The sequence below is a fragment of the Bufo bufo genome, chromosome 2, assembly GCF_905171765.1.
Source record: "Bufo bufo chromosome 2, aBufBuf1.1, whole genome shotgun sequence".
NCBI lineage: Eukaryota > Metazoa > Chordata > Amphibia > Anura > Bufonidae > Bufo > Bufo bufo.
The window spans coordinates 468,277,985-468,300,101 of NC_053390.1; the positions used below are offsets into that span (position 1 = coordinate 468,277,985).

Here is a 22,117-nt window from a genome sequence, read left to right on the forward strand (position 1 = left end):
GGGAAGGATAGTGACCACTGCGCTCCACCCTCACCCCTGGCCCTGCCTACTTGCCTCACGAGTCCTGATGACAGGGGACAACTGGACGACAGTCCCTAACTTAGGATACGTGCAGGGAAGACAGACAAGACAAAATATGGAACATGAACGGACCGGGTCAGAACCAAGAGAGCTACGCAGTACAAAGGGTTAAGCAAAGAATGGTCAGGAGAAGCCGGGGTCAAATACCAGGAGAGTAGAGAAGTACAAGAGGAGTCCTAAGAGAGTAGTCAGGTGGGAGCCGAGGTCACAATACCAGGACGGATGCGCAGTACAGGAGGAGAAGGCAAAGGATCATCAGGGAGCGGAATCAGGTGAGTATTTAGTAGTCGAACAAATAGCCAAGAACCTAGAAATTAACAGGCAACCTGTGGCTAGCAGGCTGCCTGTATTTATAGTGGGGAGTGAGGGTCATGTGACGTGGCCAGCGTCACATGACCGACAGACCAACCAGTTGAGCACCGAGTGATCAGCTCGGCGCTCAAGGCAGACTTAGGAGCAGGGAGCCACCCAGCAGTAAAGCCGCCCTGGGAATGAGGTCAAACACAGATCCTCATTCCCAAAGCTAAGCAACAGTTCTGCGGGCAATGGGGGACAGAGTGCACCTTCGGAACCCCGTGACATATATGTGTTGAAAGCATGGCTGGGATTCAGCAGGGTGGCAGCAGTGGGAGGTCAGGAGCCACGCGTGCCCGGGGTAGAGCACCTGCTTCGCAGCAGCCTACCTACCTGGGAAGTAGCAGGGGTTCACGGAAGTAGCAATCTCTTTATTGAAGTATTTCGGTCAAAAAACTAAATTTATTAAGCGGTCAGCGCTGCGGTTATATGCGGTTAAATCTCCATGATGTCTCCATGATAAATCTGCAGCGTGGGGGCCCCGTGTGGCTTCTACACACTTTCAAAATAATCCTTCAGCGGGGCAAATAGATGTAGGATGACTGAAACGCTCCATGACCTTCCCAGGAACTCGGGGGTTCATTTCTGAGACATCCGTATAGTGCGAGGGAAAATCCAAAGACCCTTTCCTTCTCTGTGCTCCGTTATATGTGGTAAAATCTTTATTGAAGTAATTTGGTGGAAAAAAAATTGTATTCAGCGTTAAGCGCTGCACTTATATACAGTAAAATCTTTTGTGAATTATTTCGGTGGAAAAACTAATTTAATTCAGCATTCAGCGCTGCAGTTATATGTAGTAAAATCTTTTGTGACTTAGTTTGGCGGAAAAAAAAAATTGTGTTAAGCCAGGGGTCCACCAACGGCCGGCCTGCGCAAAAATGAATGAATGAAAAAAAAAATCATCTGACTGCGAGTGCCGTCACACATTTTTGCATGCTGCGCAGCGCCCGGCCCCTCTCTCACATGATCTCTGAGTCCGACTCCAGGCAGAGAGTCTATGCGCCGCGAGTACACTTTCCACAGAGTGACAGCTGTGTAACATACGTAAGCCTGCCTTAGCCAGCAGCAGCGCAGGACACAGGGGAGGAGCCAAGGAGCTGCTGATCAGCAGGGGCAGCCAGAAGATTCACGATCAGGATTCAGGACGCATAGCCGAGCCCAGAGGAAACCTGGCCGCGCCGAGCCCAGAGGAAACTTGGCTGAAGAAGTCAGAAGCTGCTGCTGGAGTTTTACATTTAGAATTCAGGTGAACAGAATCAAATAACAGACCAAGACCAGTTACATGTGTTACATGGGGGCCTGCAGCGTGGGGCTATCTCTACAGTACACCAAAATAAAGGGTCAGAGGAGCCAATAATTGAATAGAGGGCAATTACCATGTGTTGCTTTGCTCAGCAGCACACATGCCTGTAAAACACAATATAAACTCCTAAAAGAAAATACCAGAACGCATGAAATCAATTATAGAGTTTATTGGCAAAAATTCATAGGAGGAAATTTTCTTCTTATGAATTTTTGCCAATAAAGTGTATTATTGATTATTATTTTCTTATAGGAGTTTATGTTTTAGGCCTCATGCACACGGCCATTGTGTGCCCATGGCTGTATTGCGACCCGCATACGGCAGGTCCGCAACGCAATACATGGGCACCGGCCCATGTGCACTCTGCATCACAGATGTGGACCCATGGGTCCACAATCACAGAGATGCAGAACGAACGCATGGATCGGAACCCCATGGAAGCACTATGGAGTGCTTCCGTGGTGTTTCTGGCCGTGCCTCCGCACCACAATAAAATAGAACTTATAAAAATTTTTTTGTGGGGGGCGGATGGTTAACAAACTCATTCAAGTTGAATGGGTCCGGATCCGTCCCGGCCGCTGCACGGACGTTGCCTGTGCACTGGGGACCGCAATGGATGCACAACGGCCGTGTGCAGGAGGCCTAAGGGCTCTTTCATACGAGCGGATGCTCTTATGAAAGATCTTCACTCAATGTTCTATTCATGTTCAGGACACTTCATGTTCAGAAGAAATAATTAAAACTGTTAATAATGACATTTGAGGACTTTTTTTTTGTGAAATCCCTTATGCGGCCCAGCCTCACCCAGACTCTGCCTCTTGCGGCCCCCAGGTAAATTGAGTTTGAGACCCTTGCTCTGCACTTATATGCGGTAAAATATTTTGTGGCTTATTTCGTTGAAAAAAATATATATTGTATTCAGTGTTAAGCGCTGCACTTCTATGCGGTAAAATCTTTTGTGACTTATTTCAGTGGGAAAAAAAATTGTATTCAGCGTTAAGCATTGCACTTACAGTATATGCCGTAAAATCTCTTGTGAATTTTTTCGGTGTAAAAAAAAAAATAGTATTCAGTGTTAAGTGCTGCACTTGTATGCAGTAAAATCTTTTGTAACTTATTTCAGTGGAAAATAAAAAAGATTTAAGTGTTAAGCTCTGCACTTATATGCAGTAAAATCTTTTGTGCATTATTTCGGTGAAAAAAATGGTATTCAGTGTTAAGCGCTGCACTTATATGCGGTAAAATCTTTTGTGACTTATTTTGTTAAAAAAATGTATTGTATTTAGCGTTAAGTGCTGCACTTGTATGCAGTAAAATCTTCTGTGACATATCAGTGGAAAATAAAATTGTATTCAGCGTTAAGTGCTGCACTTATATGCGGTAAAATCTTTTGTCACTTATTTCGGAGGAAAAACAAATTTCATGCAGCGTTCAGTGCTGCAGTTATATGTGGTAAAATCTTTTGTGAGTTTGTTCGGTGGAAAAAATTGTATTCAGGGTTAAGTGCTGCACTTATATGCAGTAAAATCTTTTGTGACTTATTTCAGTGGAAAATTAAATTGTATTCAGCGTTAAGCGCTGCACTTATATGCGGTAAAATCTTTTGTCACTTATTTCGGAGGAAAAACAAATTTCATGCAGCGTTCAGTGCTGCAGTTATATGTGGTAAAATCTTTTGTTAGATTATTCGGTGAAAAAAAAAATTGTATTCAGTGATTAGCACTGCACTTTTATGCGGTAAAATGTTTTGTGAATTATTTGGTGGAAAAACAAATTTCATGCAGCGTTCAGCTCTGCAGTTATATGTGGTAAAATCTTTTGTGACTTATTTCGGTGGAAAAAAAAATTGTATTCAGTGTTAAGCGCTGCATTTATATGCAATAAAATCTTTAGTGACTTTTTTCGGTGGAAAATAAAATTGTATTCAGGGTTAAGTGCTGCACCTATATGCGGTAAAATCTTTTGTGAATTATTTCAGTGGAAAAACTAATTTCATGCAGCGTTCAGCGCTGCACTTATATGCAGTAAAATCTTTTGTGACTTATTTCGGTGGAAAAAATTTCATGCAGCGTTCAGCGCTACACTTATATGCGGTGAAATATTTTGTGACTTATTTTGGTGGAAAAACAAATTGTATTCAGCGTTAAGCGCTGCACTTATATGTGGTAAAATCTTTTGTGAATTATTTTGGTGGAAAAAGAATTTCATGCTGCGTTCAGCGCAGCAGTGATATGTGGTAAAATCTTTTGTGACCTATTTCAGTGGGAAAAAAATTGTATTCAGCTTTAAGCGCTGCACTTATATGTGGTAAAATCTTTTGTGACTTATTTTGGTGGAAAAACAAATTTCATGCAGCGTTCAGCGCTGCACTTATATGCGATAAAATCTTTTGTGACTTATTTCGGTGGAAAAACAAATTTCATTCAGCGTTCTATGGTATCCTGCTGCTGCTGCCAAATCCACACTATGTCACCTTGCCACTCTGTGGTATCCTGCTGCTGCTGCCATATCCACACTGTCACCTTGCCACTTTGTGGCCTCCTGATGCTGCCGCCACCTCCAAACTATGTCACCTTGCCACTCTGTTGTTTCTTCATGCTACTTCCATCTCCACATTATTCCACCTTGTCACTCTGTGGTCTCCTGATGCTGCTGCCATCTCCACACTATGTCACCTTGCCACTCTGTAGTATCCTGCTGCTGCTGCCATATCCACACTATGTCACCTTGCCACTCTGTGGTATCCTGCTGCTGCTGCCATATCCACACTAAAGCAAAAAATGGCCATGGGGAGAGAAACGCGCTCATAGGGTGAGTATGTCAAGTAAACAGTGTCCTCCAAACACAGGTGGGTTAATTGTGCTCACCTGTTCAGGTTGCACCAATATTGGGCGCAACCACAATGAAGGCCAACTGGAGAAGTAACGGTGCTGCCAATTCAGTCATGCAAATCTCCTTAGGCGGGGGCCAGACCGCCAACCGGGTGAACAATAGTACTGGAGCTCCACTGGACCATGGAAGTCAAGTGAGCGTGTGGACATCACAACCTCCAAACTATGTCACCTTGCCACTCTGTGGTCTCCTCATGCTGCTGCCTTCTCCACACTATTTCACCTTGCCACTCTGTGGTCTCCGGATGCTGCCGCCATCTCCAAACTATGTCACCTTGACACTCTGTGGCCTCATCATACTGCTGTCATCTACAGACTCTGTCATTTTGCCACTCTTTCAAAGTGTTTTTTTTTTTCAGTAAAAATGATGGGTGACTGAAAAACTCCTTTCGCTGTATGGACCAAATGACGTCGAGTGAGGTCGTGTGACGTCTGAAAGTGTGAGGAAAATATATACAGTATTATGAAACAACAAATATACAAAAAGTACATGAAAACAATGACAACCTCCTGATGCTGCCGCCACCTCCAGACTCAGTCATTGTGCCACTCGGTAGCCTCCTCATTCTGCTGCCAACTCCAGATTCAGTCATTGTGCCACTCGGTGGCCTCCTCATACTGCTGCCAAATCCAGACCCTGTCATTGGGCCACTCTGTGGTCTCTTCATGCTGCTTTCACCTAATCACTATATCATAGGTCCACTCTGTGGACTTCTCATGCTGTTCCCACCCTCCCCACTTCATGGCTGGTCCACTATTTTGCCTTTTGGCCTGGCTGACAACATTTATTTGACCTTTCTTCTGATCTGTCAGAAGGAAGGAAAAATTAGACGTATGACGGACGGATCCTGTCTGTGTAGCAGCTGTAAGGCCTGTATGGTCCCATCAGAATTGGCTGGTGATTTGGTAGCCAAAAGCAGGAGTGGGTAGAAAACACAGAAGACATGCAAATATTCCATTCACGTGTCATCTCTGTTTTACATCCAGTCCAGTTTTTTTTTGGCATTAGCAATACTTATGGATTATTAAGCAAATGCTGACTGAGTGAAGACGTATGCTCCACAGACAAGATCCGTTTTTTGTGGGTTATGGTTCTGACGGATTAGAGGAAGGGCAAATTAATCAGTGACTCTGTCCGGGGGGTTCTACTTGTATACGTGTTTAATAGAACAGGTTCTGATAACATCTATGTGGAATCAGCTGGCGACGGTGTAAAAGGAGTGCGCTTCTTTTTGGTACTAACATCGACCTGTAAGGCTGAGTTTATACTTGAGTTATTTGGTCAGTTTTAGCCCCGTAACTGCCCTAATAAGTGAAGTGTGCAGTGATTCTAAGAGCTACGCCTGTCATCTGCATGTCATACGGACTCGCAGTATTATTTCACTACCAAAGCAGACTCCCTATGCATGTTACTACAAGGCACAGTGTTTTACACCAGTATAAAGGCTTTCAACAGCCAGGAAATAGCAGTTTTTTAACTCGATTCACCGCAAATAAATTCGGATAGAAGCACATTTTTCTGGAACATTCGGCAAACCGGCCAAATTGAATTTTTTTTTAATTCGCTCACCTCTACTAATAACCCTACTTTATGACATGTATTACATATTTCTCTGATGTCCTTACCTCCAGGCTTTCATTTCTCTGAGCTGAAATATCTACAAGGATCTACTTTACTAGATAAAAATTGCATAACCTTTTTTTAACATTAAAGGCTATAGACGAATTTGGAGGCCTTTTTTTTTATCATTAGAAGAGTATAATGGAAACCGGCACTCTACATCTGGCGGTAATGCTTGCAATGTACACAGGTAGGGTGGTAAAAATATGTATTTATTTGTTATCTATGTCAATAATATAGGGGAGGATCGATTAAAGGGGTAATAGTAATAATAATAATAATAATAATAAAAGTGGAAATAAAAATTGAAAAAGTAAAAAATTTGAAAATAAAAATAAAAATTGCAAGTTGCAGAGGTAGGGGAAGCTACTGAAACATTGGAGCAAAACACCACTCCTTTTTTTCCCCCGGCACCTGCTGGTCGGCGCTTAGTCCCATCTCACAGTGAGATGGGACACCTCTTTTAACACCTCCGGACCGCCTAACGCAGATTCGCGTTCCGGAGGTGGCAGCTCTGCGCACAGTCACGCATATACGCGTCATCTCGCGAGACGCAAGATTTCGCTCAAAGCCGGCCCGCGCATGCGCATCGCGGGCCGGCAAAAGTTAAAGAACAAGTTCGTCACCAGCCTGCCAGCAACGATCATTGGCTGGCAGGCTGGCGATTTTCAAAAAATCCAATCACAAGTCATATAACAGATCATATTAGTAAATATGATCTGTTATATGTCTTCTCTGCTCCTCTGCTGGTCCTTTTCGTCGGTTGGATCCAGCAGAGGAACAGACTGAACTGTGAGTACACCAAACACTTCACTGTAGCCCCAGATCACCCCCCTGCACCCCAATTAACCCTTTGATCACCCTTTTGATCGCCCCTGTCAATCACTAGTGAAAGGAAAAAAAGTGATCAGTGTAAACTGTCACACTTTTTTTTTCACTGGTATTGACTGTTAGGTTTTAGGGATAGTTTAGGCCCCTTGGTTAGGTAGTTTAGCGTGAGTTAGCGCCCAGCCCACCGCACCGCAGTCACTTATTCGCTGTTTAGCGTATCGCTAATCAGCATTTGTACTTTTATAGTATCTGTAAGTGATCAAAACTGATCACGGTCAGATCTATAATTGTATTAGTGTCACCTTAGCTCGCCCTCCACCCAAAACGCAGTGTTTGCCCGATCAGGCCTGATCGGTCGCCCACACGTGCGTTCACCCACGCCCGCCCCACCGCAGTGACAAAAAATATATATTTTTTTGATCACTGCACATTCATTTTACACGCACTGCGGCGATAAAAAAAATCAGTTTTGATATTTTTTATCAACCGCAGCGGCCTCCGGTACTTCGCTAGCCTCCCCTTTGTAAGACAGGCTTGCTTTTTTTCTTGGGTAGTCTCAGGGAATACCCCTAAATTTAGTAGTCCAAAATGTCAAACAGGGGGTATTCTTCTGAAGAGGCCTACAGGATTCTGACCCAGTCGGATGAGGAATGGGAACCCTCATCTGACGAATCTAGCGGGTCAGAATATGAACCTGTAGAAAGCAGTGGCTCTCTGACCCAAAGTTCGGACGAGGAGGTGGAGGTCCCTGGCAGCACCAGGCGTACCAGGCCCCGTGTCGCTAGACCACAGGTTGTGCAGGATCCGCTTCAAGAGAAGCAGAGTGGGGCTGTCGCTGCCGGATCACGTGGTGAGGCATACACCAGCAGCGCAGCCCTCCCTGGACCTAGTACCAGCACTGCCGTACAACATGGTGACGTGGCGAGCACCAGAAGGGCAGTTGAAGCTGGTACGGTGGCACGTGCAGTAGTTACCCTGTCGCAGCCACCGCACAGACAGGCCCGTAGAGCCCCTAGAATCCCTGAGGTGCTGGCAAACCCTGATTGGCAGTCACCAACTTCAGCCGCACCTGTAGTTCCCCCTTTCACCGCCCAGTCTGGAGTTCGGGTTGAGACGGCTCAAATCGGTTCGGCCCTGGGATTTTTTGAGCTGTTCTTGACTGCGGAGCTCTTGGACTTAGTCGTGGCAGAGACAAACCGGTATGCCACACAATTTATATCCGCCAACCCGGGAAGCTTTTATGCCCAGCCTTTCCGGTGGAAACCAGTCCAAGTTTCCGAAATTAATTTTTTTTTGGGCCTTCTCCTCAACATGGGTCTAACTAAAAAGCATGAATTGCGGTCATATTGGTCCACGAACCCAATTCATCACATGCCCATGTTCTCTGCTGCTATGTCCAGGGCACGATTTGAGGCCATCCTCCGTTTCCTGCATTTTAGCGACAACACCACCTCCCGTCCCAGAGGCCACCCAGCTTTTGACCGGCTCCACAAAATTCGGCCCCTTATAGACCACTTCAACCAGAAATTTTCAGATTTGTATACCCCCGAGCAAAACATCTGCGTAGACGAGTCCCTAATACATTTTACCGGGCGCCTTGGCTTAAAACAATACATCCCAAGCAAGCGTGCCCGGTATGGGGTCAAATTGTATAAGCTCTGTGAAAGGGCCACAGACTATACCCACAAATTTCGGATCTATGAGGGAAAAGATCAGACCCTGGAGCCGGTCGGTTGCCCTGACTACCTGGGGAGCAGTGGGAAGACAGTCTGGGACTTGGTGTCACCCTTATTCGGCAAGGGGTACCATCTTTATGTGGACAATTTCTTTAGGCATTTGTTTCTAGAACGGATTTGCGCCTGTGGCACAGCGCGAACTAGTCGCGTGGGCTTCCCTCAACGGCTTGTAACCACCCGTCTTGCAAGGGGGGAGAGCGCTGCCTTGTGTAACGAAGAACTGCTCGCGGTGAAATGGAGAGACAAGCGTGACGTTTACATGCTCTCCTCCATTCACGCAGACACGACAATACAAAATGAGCGAGCAACCCGTGTCATTGAAAAGCCCCTCTGTGTCCACGACTATAATGCGCTCATAGGAGGGGTGGACTTCAATGACCAGATGTTGTCTCCGTATTTAGTTTCCCGCAGAACCAGACGCTGGTATAAGAAGGTGTCTGTATATTTAATTCAATTGGCGCTGTATAATCGTTTTGTTCTCTACAGTAAGGCTGGGAGAACACGATCCTTCCTCAAATTCCAGGAAGAGATCATCGAGAACCTTCTTTATCCAGGAGGTTCCGTGGCCCCATCCACCAGTGTAGTTAGCCGTCTACACGAGCGACATTTCCCCAGTGTCGTTCCTGGTACCTCAACCCAACCGTCACCCCGAAAAAGATGTCGTGTCTGTAGCAGGAGTGGAATAAGGCGTGACACCCGCTATTTCTGTCCTGACTGTCCTGACCACCCCGCCCTATGCTATGGAGAGTGTTTCCGGAAGTACCACACACAGGTACACCTAGCATAGGGATCACATCTCACAGGACAGGCACACAGGGCTATTAGGGCCCTTTTACTCACAGCTGCTGCAAACCTCTCCTTTCACCTGGGATAAAGTGCATAACGTACTTCGCCACATCTTTGGGCGATTTGCGCTTTGCACATTGTCCCATGGGGAAGGAGAGGTTTGTTCTATAAAGGTAAAAAAAACTAAACAAAAAAAAAATACCGGTAAGTAAAAAAGTTAACGTTCAGTTAAAAAAGTTAAAAAAAGTTTATATGTTCTGTTCAAAAGTTAATAAATTTATTGCGTTGCGGCCTGGTTTTTTCTTTTTTTTACCTTCCAGGTGGACCAACCGATCGACTAGCTGCAGCACTGATGTGCATTCGGACAGAAGCATTGCGCTGCTGTCAGATTACACGCAAGTCGGTGTATGCGGCGCTGCAAGACAAGATTTCTCCTCTGCAGTAAAAGATACGTTTGCCGAGGCATATGAGCTGAGGAGGTGGCGGTGTTCATATACTTTGGCAAACACTTTGTATATATAAAAAAAAAAATCCCGGCAATGATTTATTCATCCACATCGATTGATGTGAATGGAGAAATCTGGTTTGCCAGGGCATACGAGCTAAGTGGGTATGGATGTTGGGCGGAGCTCCTATGTCCTGGCAGACGCCTTTCCCCTCCTTTTTCTTTTTTTGGCAGAGATTTTTTCATCCACATTGATCGATGCGAATGAAGAAATCTGTGCCGTTCATTTTTTTCTTTCAGCCCAGAGGCTGAACGGAAAAAAAAAATCTCATTACCTGTATGCTCAATATAAGGAGAATAGCAGAAACTCCTAATGCTGGGCATACATGTAATGATTGCGGAGACCCTTAAATGCCAGGGCAGTACAAACACCCCACAAATAACACCATTTTGGAAAGAAGACACCCCAAGGTATTCGCTGAGGGTCATATTGAGTCCATGAAAGATTGAAATTTTTGTCCCAAGATATAAATAAAAAAAATCAATTTCCGCTAACTTGTGGCAAAATTTTTTTTTTTCTATGAACTCGCCATGCCCCTCATTGAATACCTTGGGGTGTCTTCTTTCCAAAATGGGGTCACATGTGGGGTATTTATACTGCCCTGGCATTTTAGGGGTCCCAAAGCGTGAGAAGAAGTCTGGTATCCAAATGTCTAAAAATGCCCTCCTAAAAGGAATTTGGGCACCTTTGCCCACCTAGGCTGCAAAAAATGTCACACATGTGGTATCTCCGTATTCAGGAGAAGTTGGGGAATGTGTTTTGGGGTGTCATTTTACATTTACCCATGCTGGGTGAGATAAATATCTTGGTCAAATGCCAACTTTGTATAAAAAAATGGGAAAAGTTGTCTTTTGCCAAGATATTTCTCTCACCCAGCATGGGTATATGTAAAATGACACCCCAAAACACATTCCCCAACTTCTCCTGAATACGGAGATACCACATGTGTGACACTTTTTTGCAGCCTAGGTGGGCAAAGGGGCCCACATTCCAAAGAGCACCTTTCGGATTTCACCGGCCATTTATTACAGAATTTGATTTCAAACTCCTTACCACACATTTGGGCCCCTAGAATGCCAGGGCAGTATAACTACCCCACAAGTGACCCCATTTTGGAAAGAAGACACCCCAAGGTATTCGCTGATGGGCATAGTGAGTTCATGGAAGTTTTTATTTTTTGTCACAAGTTAGTGGAATATGAGACTTTGTAAGAAAAAAAAAAAAAAAAATCATCATTTTCCGCTAACTTGTGACAAAAAATAAAAAGTTCTATGAACTCACTATGCCCATCAGCGAATACCTTAGGGTGTCTACTTTCAGAAATAGGGTCATTTGTGGGGTGTTTGTACTGTCTGGGCATTGTAGAACCTCAGGAAACATGACAGGTGCTCAGAAAGTCAGAGCTGCTTCAAAAAGCGGAAATTCACATTTTTGTACCATAGTTTGTAAACGCTATAACTTTTACCCAAACATTTTTTTTTAATCAAAGACATGTAGAACAATAAATTTAGAGCAAAATTTATATATGGATGTCGTTTTTTTTGCAAAATTTTACAACTGAAAGTGAAAAATGTCATTTTTTTGCAAAAAAATCGTTAAATTTCGATTAATAACAAAAAAAGTAAAAATGTCAGCAGCAATGAAATACCACCAAATGAAAGCTCTATTAGTGAGAAGAAAAGGAGGTAAAATTCATTTGGGTGGTAAGTTGCATGACCGAGCAATAAACGGTGAAAGTAGTGTAGGTCAGAAGTGTAAAAAGTGGCCTGGTCTTTCAGGGTGTTTAAGCACTGGGGGCTGAGGTGGTTAATCCAAGATTTTAAAAACACACAAACCTTTTGCAAGTTCCTCTTCTGCTGATTTTGCCCCTTGTTTTGGTTTGGGTTTCATTAGCTTTGTGGCAAGGACTCCCTGGGTAACTGTGTAGTACTGGAAATAAAACAAGGATATTACAGAACAGACATTGGCTACTGGACAACAGAAAAAATGGTCAGCAGACTCAGCATCATCTAAAAGTATTTACAGATGGAGCTACAGACATACAGGGGGACATTTATCATTTCAGGGTTTTTTTTGTCTCAGTTTTAAGTCTGGCTTTGTTTTGTGTGCCTGCACCAAATGTATGAACTGGTGTATCTTAAAAAGTGGTGCGAGTGTAATGTTATTTACACCTTTAGGTGTAAAAGTACACCAGAGGTTGTTTGGTGTAGGTTGCGATTTTTTAGCGACTTTTTCAAATGTCACACATAGTAAAAAAGCCATAATCCAGATCTAATCTCACTTTTAGCTCTTAAAGGGTTTCTGTCACCCCATTAAACCTTTTTTTTTCTTTTTCTTTAATAATAATCCCTATAGTGCGTACTCATGATACATAATCAAATTAATAATTTTGGTTCAGTAGATTTAGCTAAAAAACGATTTTTAAAATATGCTAATTACCTTGCTACCAGCAAGTAGGGCGGCTACTTGCTGGTAGCAGCCGCATCCTCCGATGGTAATGACGCCCCCTCGGCATGCTGATTGACGCCGGCGTCTTCTCTTCCGGGTGTATGCGATGACGTCATCGACGCAGGCGCATTGAGGATGGAGCGGTCGAGCAGAGCGGCCGCCTCTCAGTGCGCCTGCGCCGATTGAAGCCAGGTACGGCGCAGGCGCGTGATTTCAAATTCTAACAGCGCCAGCAGAGAAGGATTCCCTTCCCTGGCCCTGTCAATCAGCATGCCGAGGGGGCGTCATTACCATCGGAGGATGCGGCTGCTACCAGCAAGTAGCCGCCCTACTTGCTGGTAGCAAGGTAATTAGCATATTTTAAAAATCGTTTTTTAGCAAAATCTACTGAACCAAAATTATTAATTTGATTATGTATCATGAGATCGCACTATAGGGATTATTATTAAAGAAAAAAAAAAAAAACGGTTTAATGGGGTGACAGAAACCCTTTAAGCATAGACCACTGTGAAAAGTGGTGAGGATCACGAAATGTCGGAAAAATGTTCCAGTTGCCATGACTAGCAACTGCTACAAAACTGGTGTATCTGATTTCATAAATGATCCCTTTCATTATTACACATGGTGGAGCCATGTACACAGAGAATGTATCGATGCACATGGATTCTAGCAACAGATTCTAAAGAGCCGAAGGGACGACATTTATCACCATGAGGTGTCTCAGTGTATCAACATATTAAGGGGAATTCTTCCCTAGAAAATATCTCAGTAAGGGCTTGTTCATATCACTGTTATGTATTCTGTTATAGCTTTCCATTTTAACATGGTTAGAATGGAAAATAACGCAATCCATAAGACGGAAATCAAAACGGAAACCTTTACAGGCATTCCGTTTTGATCCGTCATGATAGAATTATATGGGCAAGCTGTCACATCTGTGACAGGTCCCAGAAGGTCTGAAAGATTATCTATGCATTAGTGATCTGACAGCCTCTTTTGGTTTCACTTTGTCTGTGTATTGCTGGTATGTCCACACCTCCTGTTCAGGTGTGGATCATGTGACCTCTACCTCGCCCTATTTAGTCTGACTTTTCCCATCACTCCTTGCTTGGGATAGCTTCATTTGGTCTTGGAAGAACTGGAGTGTGGTTCGTGTTGAAGTCCTGTTCATCCTTCATCCTCTGAAGTTAAGTGTTCCGCTTGTCGTTTGTTTACTAGGCCTCAGTGAGGTGCTAGTTCCTTCACCAGGGAAGGAACAGGTGGTCTCTGCCCAGTCATTATCTTTAGGGCATCTGAGGGTCACCAGGGTTTTCTAGGTTCCCGTGTATGGGTATCTCTACCATCGAGAAGTACCCATACGGATAGGAGTTAGGGCCAGGAGCAGGGTTTTATAGGTGGTGATCCTTTTCTTTCCCTAGCGGTGAGGCCTAGTGTCTTTCCCCTTCCTTCTTGATTGTGTTTTGGTGTTCTCCCCTACTACATCCGTGACATTATCCAGAGCCCATACCGCCATTTTTGTTCTGATCTGTGCAGCTATGGATACTATGTCTGCACTGGTCGAACAGATGCAGAATCTGACTTTGGAGGTAGCAGACCTCCGTGCAACTGTCTTGCAGATTCAGAGTCCACAGGCTGCTGGTTCCGGTGGTGGGTCCCAGGCCTGTCCTGAACCGAAGGTGGCTCTCCCGGACAGGTTTTCCGGGGTAGTGACAATTTCATCCGGTTCAGGGAGTCATGAGCCCAATTTTGGGCTTTTTCTCTGCCGACCGGATCACTGTCCCTCCAGTCGGTAGATTAATTCTTCAGAGCCTTGGGTCTCATCTACGATGACACGGATCGGATCTCTCAGGCCGAGACCAAGTTACAGAGTTTGCGGCAGGGAGATCGTTCCACTGAGACCTATTGTTCTGAATTTAGGAGATGGGCTACCGATACTGAGTGGAACAATCCTGCTCTCTGCAGCCAATTCTGTCAGGGTCTCTCTGAGAGACTGCTTGACGCGTTGGCCTTTCATGAAAATCCTGTGTCATTGGAGGCAGCTATGTCCCTTGCTGTACATCTAGATAGATGCCTGAGGGAGAGATCTAGGGGTCCTAACCTTCAGGACGTACTGTCCAATAAGGGTACTGCTTCCTTTGACACTTATGGTGGAGAGACACTGGTAGTTGCGCCTTGTGATGAGCCTATGCAGTTAGGAGGAGCTACTCCTGGCAAAAGCTTGGGTCATGTGAAAGGAGTCTGCTTTTATTGTGGCAAGAAGGGACATTTTGTGAACATTTGTCCGTACTTGCAGCATCAAGGTGTAAACAAAAAGAAAAAACCTTTTAATCCTCAAATTACTATTGATGGTGTGGATGGGGAGCAAGAAAACCTACATTTGTCTTTTACTGGTAGTACCCGTTTTCTCCTGACTGCCGAGGTGGCGCTAGAGTCCAAAACTGTGAAAATTGAAGCATTTATCGACAGTGGGGCAGGAGTTAACTTGATTGATGGAGAGTTTGTACGCATTCATGGGTTGACTACTAATGCATTAGAGAAAAGTATTTCTGTCTTTGCAATTGACTCAGCAGCACCTCTCACCCAAAAATGCCTGTCGCAGGTAGTGAATGACATTCATTTAAGAGTGGGTGATTTGCATCAGGAATCTATCTCCTGTTATGCATTGGAGGGTCTGCCTGCTACGTTGGTGTTGGGCTTACCATGGTTAAGTAAACATAACCCTAACATTGACTGGCAAGCAAGACAGATTCTCGATTGGAGTGATTTTTGCATGGACAACTGTCTTAATGCATCATTCTCTATGGTGACCACTAAAACTGTACCCTCGTTCATTTCAGAATTTTCTGATGTTTTCTCTGAGAGTGGTAATCAGGAGTTGCCTCCGCACCGGGAGTATGACTGTCCCGTCAATCTTATTCCCGGAGCTAAATTGCCCAAATCTTGGTTGTATAATCTTTCGGAACCCGAAAGAAAGGCCATGCGAGAGTATATTACCGAGAGTTTGGCAAAGGGACATATTAGACCATCCAAGTCCCCAGTGGCTGCTGGGTTTTTCTTTGTAAAAAAAAAGATGGCACCCTGAGACCATCCCTGGACTTCCGTGAGCTCAATCGTATTACCGTCCGTGATCCTTACCCCCTTCCTTTGATTCCGAATTTGTTTAGTCAGATTGTCGGTGCCAAGGTGTTCTCTAAGTTGGATCTGAGGGGGGCATATAATCTGGTAAGGATCAAGGAGGGGGATGAGTGGAAGACTGCATTTAATACCCCTGAGGGTCATTTTGAAAACCTGGTCATGCCCTTTGGGTTAACCAATGCTCATGGGGTTTTTCAACACTTTGTCAATGACCTCTTTCATCATCTGGTGGGGAGGTTTGTCGTTGTATACCTTGATGACATACTAATTTATTCGCCTGATATGGAGACTCATTAGGATCATGTGAGACAGGTGTTACAGATCCTAAGAGAGAATAAGTTGTATGCTAAGATGGAAAAGTGTGTATTTGCTGTACAGAAAGTGCAATTTCTGGGTTACCTGCTCTCATCCTCAGGTTTTCGTATGGATCCTGAGAAGGTCCGTGCCGTGTTGGACTGGGATCGACCCGAAAATCTGAAAGCGCTTATGCGGTTTTTGGGGTTTACCAACTACTACCGTAAATTTATCTTGGACTATTCATCGGTGGTTAAACCTTTAACAGACATGACTAGGAAAGGGGCGGATATTTCGGTCTGGTCTGATGTGGCATTACAGGCCTTTTCTGCTGTGAAAGAATGTTTTGCTTCGGCCCCTATTCTGATGCAACCGGACGTGACTCAGCCATTTATTGTTGAGGTTGACGCGTCCGAGGTAGGGGTAGGAGCAGTCTTGTTGCAAGGTCCTTCACCTAGTAAATGGCGCCCATGTGCATTTTTCTCTAAAAAAACTCTCTACTGCTGAAAGGAATTATGATGTGGGGAATAGGGAATTGCTGGCCATTAAGTTGGCGTATGAGGAATGGCGGCATTGGTTGGAAGGAGCAATTCACCCTATTACAGTAATTACGGATCACAAGAATCTTGCCTACCTGGAGTCGGTTAAGCGACTGAACCCAAGGCAGGCCAGATGGTCATTGTTTTTCACCAGATTTAACTTCATCGTCACTTACCGCCCTGGGGTTAAGAACGTCAAGGCGGATGCTTTGTCGTGTAGCTTTCCTGGGGTGGGGGGGGGGGGGGGTGAGTCTAATGACCCTAGTCCCATTTTATCTGAAGGAGTAGTCATATCCGCTCTTTATCCTGATCTTAAGGCCAGGGTGTTGGAGGCACAGGAGGATGTTCCGGACTCTTGTCCTCCGGGGAAGTTGTTTGTTCCCTCCGAATTACGTCACAAGGTGTTCGAGGAACGTCACTGTACGGTGCTTGCTGGGCACCCTGGGAGCAGATCGACTGTCGATCTCATGTCTCGCAGATTTTGGTGGCCGGGGTTGCGTAAGTGTTTCGAGGACTATGTGTCAGACTGTGGTACCTGTGCACGTGCTAAGGTGACACATACTCAGCCTTCCGGATCTCTGCTTCCATTGCCCATCCCGTCCAGACCTTGGACCCATTTGTCCATGGATTTTATCACGGATTTACTGAATTCTTCGGGAAAAACTGTAATTCTGGTGGTTGTAGATCGTTTTTGTAAAATGGCACACTTTATTGCATTACCTAGTCTACCCAATGCTAAAACTCTTGCACAGGTGTTTGTCGACAACATCGTGAAACTACATGGCATTCCCTCGAATGTGGTGTCCGATAGAGGGACTCAGTTTGTTTCCAGATTCCGGAAAGCGTTCTGTACTCGTCTGGGTGTACAATTGTCCTTCTCTTCGGCTTTTCATCCTCAGTCGAACGGACAGACGGAGTGCACTAATCAGAATCTGGAGACTTACTTGAGATGTTTTGTTTCAGAGAATCAGGAAGAGTGGTCTTCATTTTTGTCGTTAGCTGAGTTTGCTATAAATAACTGTAGACAGGAATCCACTGATAAGTCGCCGTTTTTTGGGGCATATGGGTTCCATCCACAGTTTGGTACATTTTCTGGTGCTCAAAATTCCGGCATTCCTGAGGAGGAACGATTTTCCTCTTCGTTGTCTTCTATTTGGTGGAAAATCCAAAATAACCTGAAAATGAATGATTAATGGGGCTGTGTGAAAATCGCAAGCATCCGCAAGCAAGTGCGGATGCGGAGCGATTTTCACACACGGTTGCTAGGAGATGATAGGGATGAGCAACCCCGGACCCCATTAAAGTAAATTCACTGTATTATTTTATTCTTATAATAGCATTCTTAATACAGAATGCTTACTAAAATGTCGATTGAGGGGTTAAAAAATAAAAAAAATGTACTCACCTTATCCACTTGATCGCGCAGCCGGCATAGTCTTCTTTTTTCTTCTTTCAGGACCTGCAAAAGGACCTTTGATGACGTAATCCTTTGATCCTTCTATCTTCATTCAGCAGGACCTGCGCTGACGTTACCACGCTCACCACGTGGTGAGCGTGATTACGTCATCAAAGGTCCTTTTGCAGGTCCTGAAAGAAAAAGGAGAAAGAAGACTATGCCGGCTGCGCAATCAAGTTGATGAGGTGAGTAAATTTTTTATTTATTTTTAACCCCTCAATCGACATTTTAGTAAGCATTCTGTATTAAGAATGCTATTATTTTACCTTATAACCATGTTATAAGGGAAAATAATAAAATCTGCCGAACAGCTAACCCAAACCCGAACTTCAGTGAAGAAGTACTGGGGCCAGATTTATCATTAGCTCAGGTCAGAATAATGGAGTGAAAAAGTCCCAAACGCTAAAACTGCGCACAAATTTGCGACTTTTTTCTGCTCTCCACTATGCTCGCCAGTTTTCTGAAAGTGGGCGTGTTTTCTTATGTAAATGAATCTCTAGACAGATTTACTATTGGGACTATTTAAAAAGTCGCAAAAAAGTCGCAATTTCACTCCAGTGAGGACCATGCTTATCTTATGAGACTTTTTAATAGAACATGCGACTTTTTCGTAAAGATGTGCGACTTTTGTAAAGCTGCTTACTGACGGATAAACTGCTACCGTCAAACCACATTTATTACAGTCTTAAAGGGCCGATCATAAATCTGACTTGGCTAAAACTGACTTTAGCCATATGTTAAAGTGGAGTGAGCTGTCAGAGTAATGATAAATCTGGCCCCTGGTTCGGGTCTGGGTACCACATTCAGTTTTTTATCACGCGCGTGCAAAACGCATTGCACTCGCGCGATAGAAACTGAACAACACAATCGCAGTTAAAACTGACTGTAATTGTGTGCGCACTTGTGCGGGTTTCCCGCAATGCATCCGGGACGCATCCGGAGCAAATCCGGGACGTCCGTCTGAAAGAGGCCTAATGGGGCTGGCAGACATTCAAGCAGCCTTCGCCAATGACAGATCCAGAGACCTCCGCCAGGCTGTTCTCTGTGAAACTAGCCAAAATCATTTTCTGATGAACTACATGAGGTTCAGAAACTGTGTCCATAAAATGGGAATAAAAATTTCTGATTCCTGTTGTGCATCTCCTTCCCCTTTTATTTTTCCTTCCCCAATTTCATATTTTTTTTTTTTTGCTTGTTAATTTTTACCATTTCAAATAAAGAGTTGAAAAAGAAAAAAAAATATCCAGCTGACTGGTAAGCACTGGTGCCTGGCAGCGCTGGGGACCCAGGGTTGAATCCGACCAAGAAAACAACATCTGCATGGAATTTGTCTGTTCTCCTAGCAATACATACAAAGAATTGTCGAACACTTTTTACCACTGGGATCTCTTATGCGTCTTACATGGGCTCTCTATCTCACCCAAAAAAGGTAGTCCATATAATACATCTAGTAAAGATGCACCAAAACCACAACCATTTTACTTGCGAATGTGCTCTGTGTGCTAATCCCCCCCCCCCCCCCCCAGATGCAGTGTCTTTAAAAGGGTTTTCCTGGACTATAAGGCCTCTTGCACACGAACGTATTATCATTCTGTGTCTGTTCCGTTTTTTTTGCGGACCGTATACGTTTCAATGGGTCCTCATAGAAAACGGAAGGTACTCCGTGTGCATTCCGTTTCCGTATTTCCGTTCCGCAAAAAAATAGAACATGTCCTATTATTGTCTGCATTACGGACAAGGATAGTACTGTTCTATTAGGGGCCAGCTGTTCCGTTCCGCAATATAGGGAATGCATACGGATGTCATCCGTATTTTTTGCAGATCTGTTTTTTGCGGATCGCAAAATACATATGGTTGTGTGCCAGTGGCCTAATAGTGATGAACTACTGACACCCGGGACTCCCGCCGATCAGCTGCTGGAGAAGGTACCTTTCATTTTTCAGAGCTCCTTCGGAAAATGAAAGGTGGAATTTGATTGGTTGCTATGGACAACTAAGACAGTTCTACTTTACACCAGTTTGATAAATGACACCATATATGACCATGTTAATGTTTTTTTGGGGAGGTGAAGTGACCAAAAATGGCAAACTGGCCATATGTTTTTTTTTCCGTTACGCTGTTCAAAACAACTTTATATTTTAATAGTTCAGGCATTTTGGGATGCGCCATTAATTGTTTATTCATTTTTGGTGATTAGAGATTTTATCTATATTTTTTTTAAAAACATCCGATCATGTGATCGCTTTTCCTCATAGACTGCAATGATTTACCATTGCAGACTATGGGAGATTCACTGTGTTCCTATCAAGCCCTGAGGCTGTCATTAGCAACCAAATGTCATCCGTGACCTTTGCAGGGAAGAGGGGGGATCACTCAGTCCCCAGGAGGAAAGCTCGCCTGGTAAATGACAAGCAGGCACCTAGTGACTATGTTCAGTTCCAATCTTGAAGACCCAAAATTCATAGTACATGCATGGTGGATGTTGGGACGGCATTAAAGAGAAGCTGTCTCCATGAAATGCAGTGTGATCCTCAGGCAGCATGTTATAGAAAAGGAGAAGCTCAACTTGAGACACAGGCAGAGTTGTTGACTCTAAAAGAACATTGACCAAGACAGAAATAACATGTGATATACTAGGGTATTTAATGGTTAATAAATAATGTATAGTGTATAATTGAAATGCACAAGTATGACCCAGGGATGTCACCATTGTCCCCTATGGAAATCCCATACTACTAACACCTTTCGGGATATGGAGTCATGAGAGCCTACAGTATATATTGTCGTAAGCACTATCCAGTTCTCAATTTAAATATAGAGTTTGGTCCAAATACTATGCAGGGAACTCATCGGGCCAGATTTATCATTAGCTCAAGTCAGAATAATGGAGTGAAAAAGTCCCAAAAAAGTCCCAAACGCTAAAACTGCGCACAAATTTGCGACTTTTTTCTGCTCTGCACTATGCTCGCAGTTTTCTGAAAGTGGGCGTGTTTTCTTATGTAAATGAATCTCTAGACAGATTTACTATTGGGACTATTTAAAAAAGTCGCAAAAAAGTCCCAATTTCACTCCAGTGAGGACCATGCTTATCTTATGAGACTTTTTAATAGAACATGCGACTTTTTCATAAAAACGTGCGACTTTTTCGTAAAGATGTGCGACTTTTGTAAAGCTGCTTACTGACGGATAAACTGCTACCGTCAAACCACATTTATTACAGTCTTAAAGGGCCGATCATAAATCTGACTTGGCTAAAACTGACTTTAGCCATATGTGAAAGTGGAGTGAGCTGTCAGAGGAATGATAAATCTGGCCCATCATGTCTGATGAAAAATCTGAATTAGGCCTCCTGCACACGACCGTTGTGTGCACCCGTGGCCGTTGTGCCGTTTTCCGTTTTTTTTTGCGGACCCATTGACTTTCAATGGGTCCGTGGAAAAAACGGAAAATGCAGAGTTTTGCAGCCGCATCAGTGATCCGTGTTTCCTGGCCACCAACGAGTTAACTACAGGGGAGGGAGGGGGGCCGGCCGCACTGGCCACCAATGAGTTAACTACAGGGGAGGGGGGGCCCACTGGCCACCAATGAGTTAACTACAGGGGAGGGGGGGGGGCGGCCGCACTGGCCACCAATGAGTTAACTACAGGGGAGGGAGGGGAGGGGGCGGCCACACTGGCCACCAATGTGTTAACTACAGGGGCGGGGGTCTGCCCCTTGCTGCCTGGCAGCACCTGCCAGGCAGCAGGGGGCAGTCATGTACACAGTTCTTTTAGTATATTTTAACCTGAAGCGTCCCCATCACCATAGGAACGCCTCTGTGTTAGAATATACTGTCGGATTTGAGTTTCACGATGTAACTCAAATCCGACGGTATATTCTAACATAGAGGCGTTCCCATGGTGATGGGGACGCTTCAAGTTAAAATATACCATCGGATTGGAGAAAACTCTGATCCTATGGTATAATAACTCCTGACTTTACATTGAAAGTCAATGGGGGACGGATCCGTTTGCAATTGCACCATATTGTGTCAACGTCAAACGGATCCGTCCCCATTGACTTGCATTGTAATTCAGGACGGATCCGTTTGGCTCCGCACGGCCAGGCGGACACTTTTTTTTCATGTCCGTGGATCC

The 22,117-nt window shown here is 44.4% G+C and overlaps 1 protein-coding gene across 1 annotated transcript in view; it reads right to left on the reverse strand.

Moving 5' to 3' along the window:
* MATK (megakaryocyte-associated tyrosine kinase) overlaps nucleotides 1-22,117 on the reverse strand; it is a 224,199-nt gene that overhangs the window by 169,464 nt on the left and 32,618 nt on the right. The window contains exon 4 of the mRNA XM_040419822.1: nucleotides 11,945-12,038. Coding sequence (XP_040275756.1) covers nucleotides 11,945-12,038 — 94 coding nt within the window. The remainder of the gene's footprint in view (nucleotides 1-11,944; nucleotides 12,039-22,117) is intronic.